Here is a 2354-nt window from a genome sequence, read left to right on the forward strand (position 1 = left end):
TGAAAAAACAGCTGGCGTTTTTTCCTAAAAATGTTCTTTTTTTATTTTTTGGTTTTTTTTTTTCCGTTTTTTTTTTTTTTTTAGTGTAATTTTAGTGGAACAAAATAGACGCAAACCGCTCAAACGTGGTCGACAGAAGTAATGAGTATTAGAGCAATGTGGTGGAGGAATAAGTAAAGTAAAATGTAGCAAGTTTTTTACACAGAAATGCTTCTCAAATAAAGCACAAATGCTCCAAAAACTGTATTTAAGTACGTAAGTAGATTTATTTGATTCCTGCCCACATCTGGTAGCGACCAACATGGAGGAGCTGATGAAAGTTAACTGCAGGGTGAAACCAGCCAGGCTTCAGGGTAAAAACAGAACTGGTGACTTTAGCTGGCCTTGAACTCAGCGGCGTTCGTCTCGCCTCTCCTGACAGACGAGTCTGTGCTGATGGACCTGAAAGCTCTGCTGGTCGAAGCCAAACAGAAGGTTCCCCCTGTCCTCCAGGTGCTCCAGACGGGCGACGAGACCATGCTGGACATCGGAGGTGAGCTTCTTTGTTGTGACATATCGTCTCACTCCGCCGTGCGGCGCCGTGCGCCGTGCGGGTTTATGCTAACGCGTCCTGCTGCCGTGTCTTCCCAGGGGAGAGGGGCTGCACGTTCTGCGGCGGTCTCGGCCATCGTATTACCGACTGTCCCAAGCTGGAGGCCATGCAGACCAAGCAGGTCACCAACATCGGTCGGAAAGACTACCTGGCTCATAGCTCGATGGACTTTTAAACGCTATCTTCGTTTCGTTTTTTTTTGTTTTTTTTTGTTTTTTTTAGAAGAATGCAAGTTGTCCTGATGTAGGTGAAAATATTTCTGCGGAAACTTTGCACTTACATGTAATGTCTCTGAATTGAGGAAGTTTATTTTATCACCCTCCTCTAGGTCTGTTAGACAAAAGTGATTGTTTGCTTCTTTTCCTCTTAAGTTACTTGCTGTGAATATGTTTTTATTTTTTAAAATGCCGCTAGTGTCATCTGAACTGTAAATAAAACCTTTATATTTTACATGATCTTTTTGTATTATGTACAAAATTGAAGAAGTGCCGCTGAGTTTTTTTTCTACGAGGAAGTTGATGTGGTTGCAAAATAATTCAAAGGGAAGTTTGACTCAAGAAAACAGCAGCACACACAACTTGTGTGTCCTTTCTTTTGTAACAGGTTGCAGATGATGATTTTTTCTTAACTCCTCCTGTCAGGGACACAGGTCGACGGCGGCAGCATGACAGCAGTTCATGACGTCAAGGAAAAAGTCAGACTTGTGGTAGAGGAGGCCTAATTTTAACCTCATCACTTGTCACATTTTTTGCCACATCGCAGCAACTGCTGTCGGCGTGTGAACAGTTTTCATCCAAAGCGTACGAGCATGGAGGTCATTTTCAAAGAGGGGATGCTGCATCTTCAAGGGGCCAAGTTTGGGAAAGTAAGTTTGAACCTTTTGCCATTCGATACAGAATGAGAAATCCTCTGCCTACGTTTTAGCGCTCGGTTGAAATGCGGCGATTGAGTGTCCAGTTCTTCTAAAAGGTGGAAAAGTTTAAACGTACGTAGTGCTGCTGCATGCGAACGCTTTCACAGCGTTGGCATTTGTGTTACAGCACCTTGTATGGCACAGCGTCCTACTTTTTAAGATTATTTAAAAAATAATATAGATGTCAATACTGCTATCCGGTTATTAATCTTCTCAAGCATAGATATAGATCTACTCCAAATATTACAAAGCTTTTACAAACTAGATTACATTTGATTTACTACATGTCACTAGTACAAGGCAGCAGAATGTTCTCTGTCGCTCTTCTGCAGTAACAATGGGCTGATGTGAAAACTCATGTTGAATTGCATTTACCTGGATGATTTTGTTGTTTGTTTTTTTTTAGGAGGATTTAGAGGTTAAATGACTGATTAAAAAAATAATACATGGTATTTCTGCAGAAGCAGAAATCAGCGTTGTAAGTTCCACTTCGGCTTACTCCATCGCAATAAATAGACATGCAAAAATAAAATGTAAAAATAACTGCAGCAGCCACATGAAAATAGCACACAGAGTTCAGTAAGTTCAGAATTCAACACATGCATACAGGATTGTGTATTTATTTACGTCTGCAGTGCCAAAAAAAAAAAAAAAAAAAAAAAACATTTCCCCCCCATCTCTTACAAATTTGTTCTGTTTCTGCTTTTTGGCGAATGTGAGAAGTGTCTTTATGCTCGGTTTGGTTTTCTCCTTGGAACTCTCGCATGAATACCTTTTTTTTTTTTTTTTTTTTTTTTTTTTCCGGGCCCCCCCGCGGGGGGGGGGGGGCTTTGACCCCGCCCCGAGCTT

At 41.2% G+C, this 2354-nt stretch overlaps 2 protein-coding genes across 2 annotated transcripts in view; both read left to right on the forward strand.

Annotated features, from left to right (window-relative positions):
• ddx41 (DEAD (Asp-Glu-Ala-Asp) box polypeptide 41) overlaps positions 1-1071 on the forward strand; it is a 23247-nt gene extending 22176 nt beyond the window's left edge. Inside the window, exons 16-17 of the mRNA XM_015031907.1 lie at positions 422-532; positions 631-1071. Of these exons, the coding sequence (XP_014887393.1) occupies positions 422-532; positions 631-767 (248 nt within the window). The 3' untranslated portion in view covers positions 768-1071. The remainder of the gene's footprint in view (positions 1-421; positions 533-630) is intronic.
• An 89-nt stretch (positions 1072-1160) lies between these two features.
• dok3 (docking protein 3) overlaps positions 1161-2354 on the forward strand; it is a 15746-nt gene continuing 14552 nt past the window's right edge. The window contains exon 1 of the mRNA XM_015031908.1: positions 1161-1457. Within this exon, the coding sequence (XP_014887394.1) occupies positions 1401-1457 (57 nt within the window). The 5' untranslated portion in view covers positions 1161-1400. The remainder of the gene's footprint in view (positions 1458-2354) is intronic.

The sequence above is a fragment of the Poecilia latipinna genome, unplaced genomic scaffold, assembly GCF_001443285.1.
Source record: "Poecilia latipinna isolate Pla-1442-1.1 unplaced genomic scaffold, P_latipinna-1.0 Scaffold222, whole genome shotgun sequence".
Lineage (NCBI taxonomy): Eukaryota > Metazoa > Chordata > Actinopteri > Cyprinodontiformes > Poeciliidae > Poecilia > Poecilia latipinna.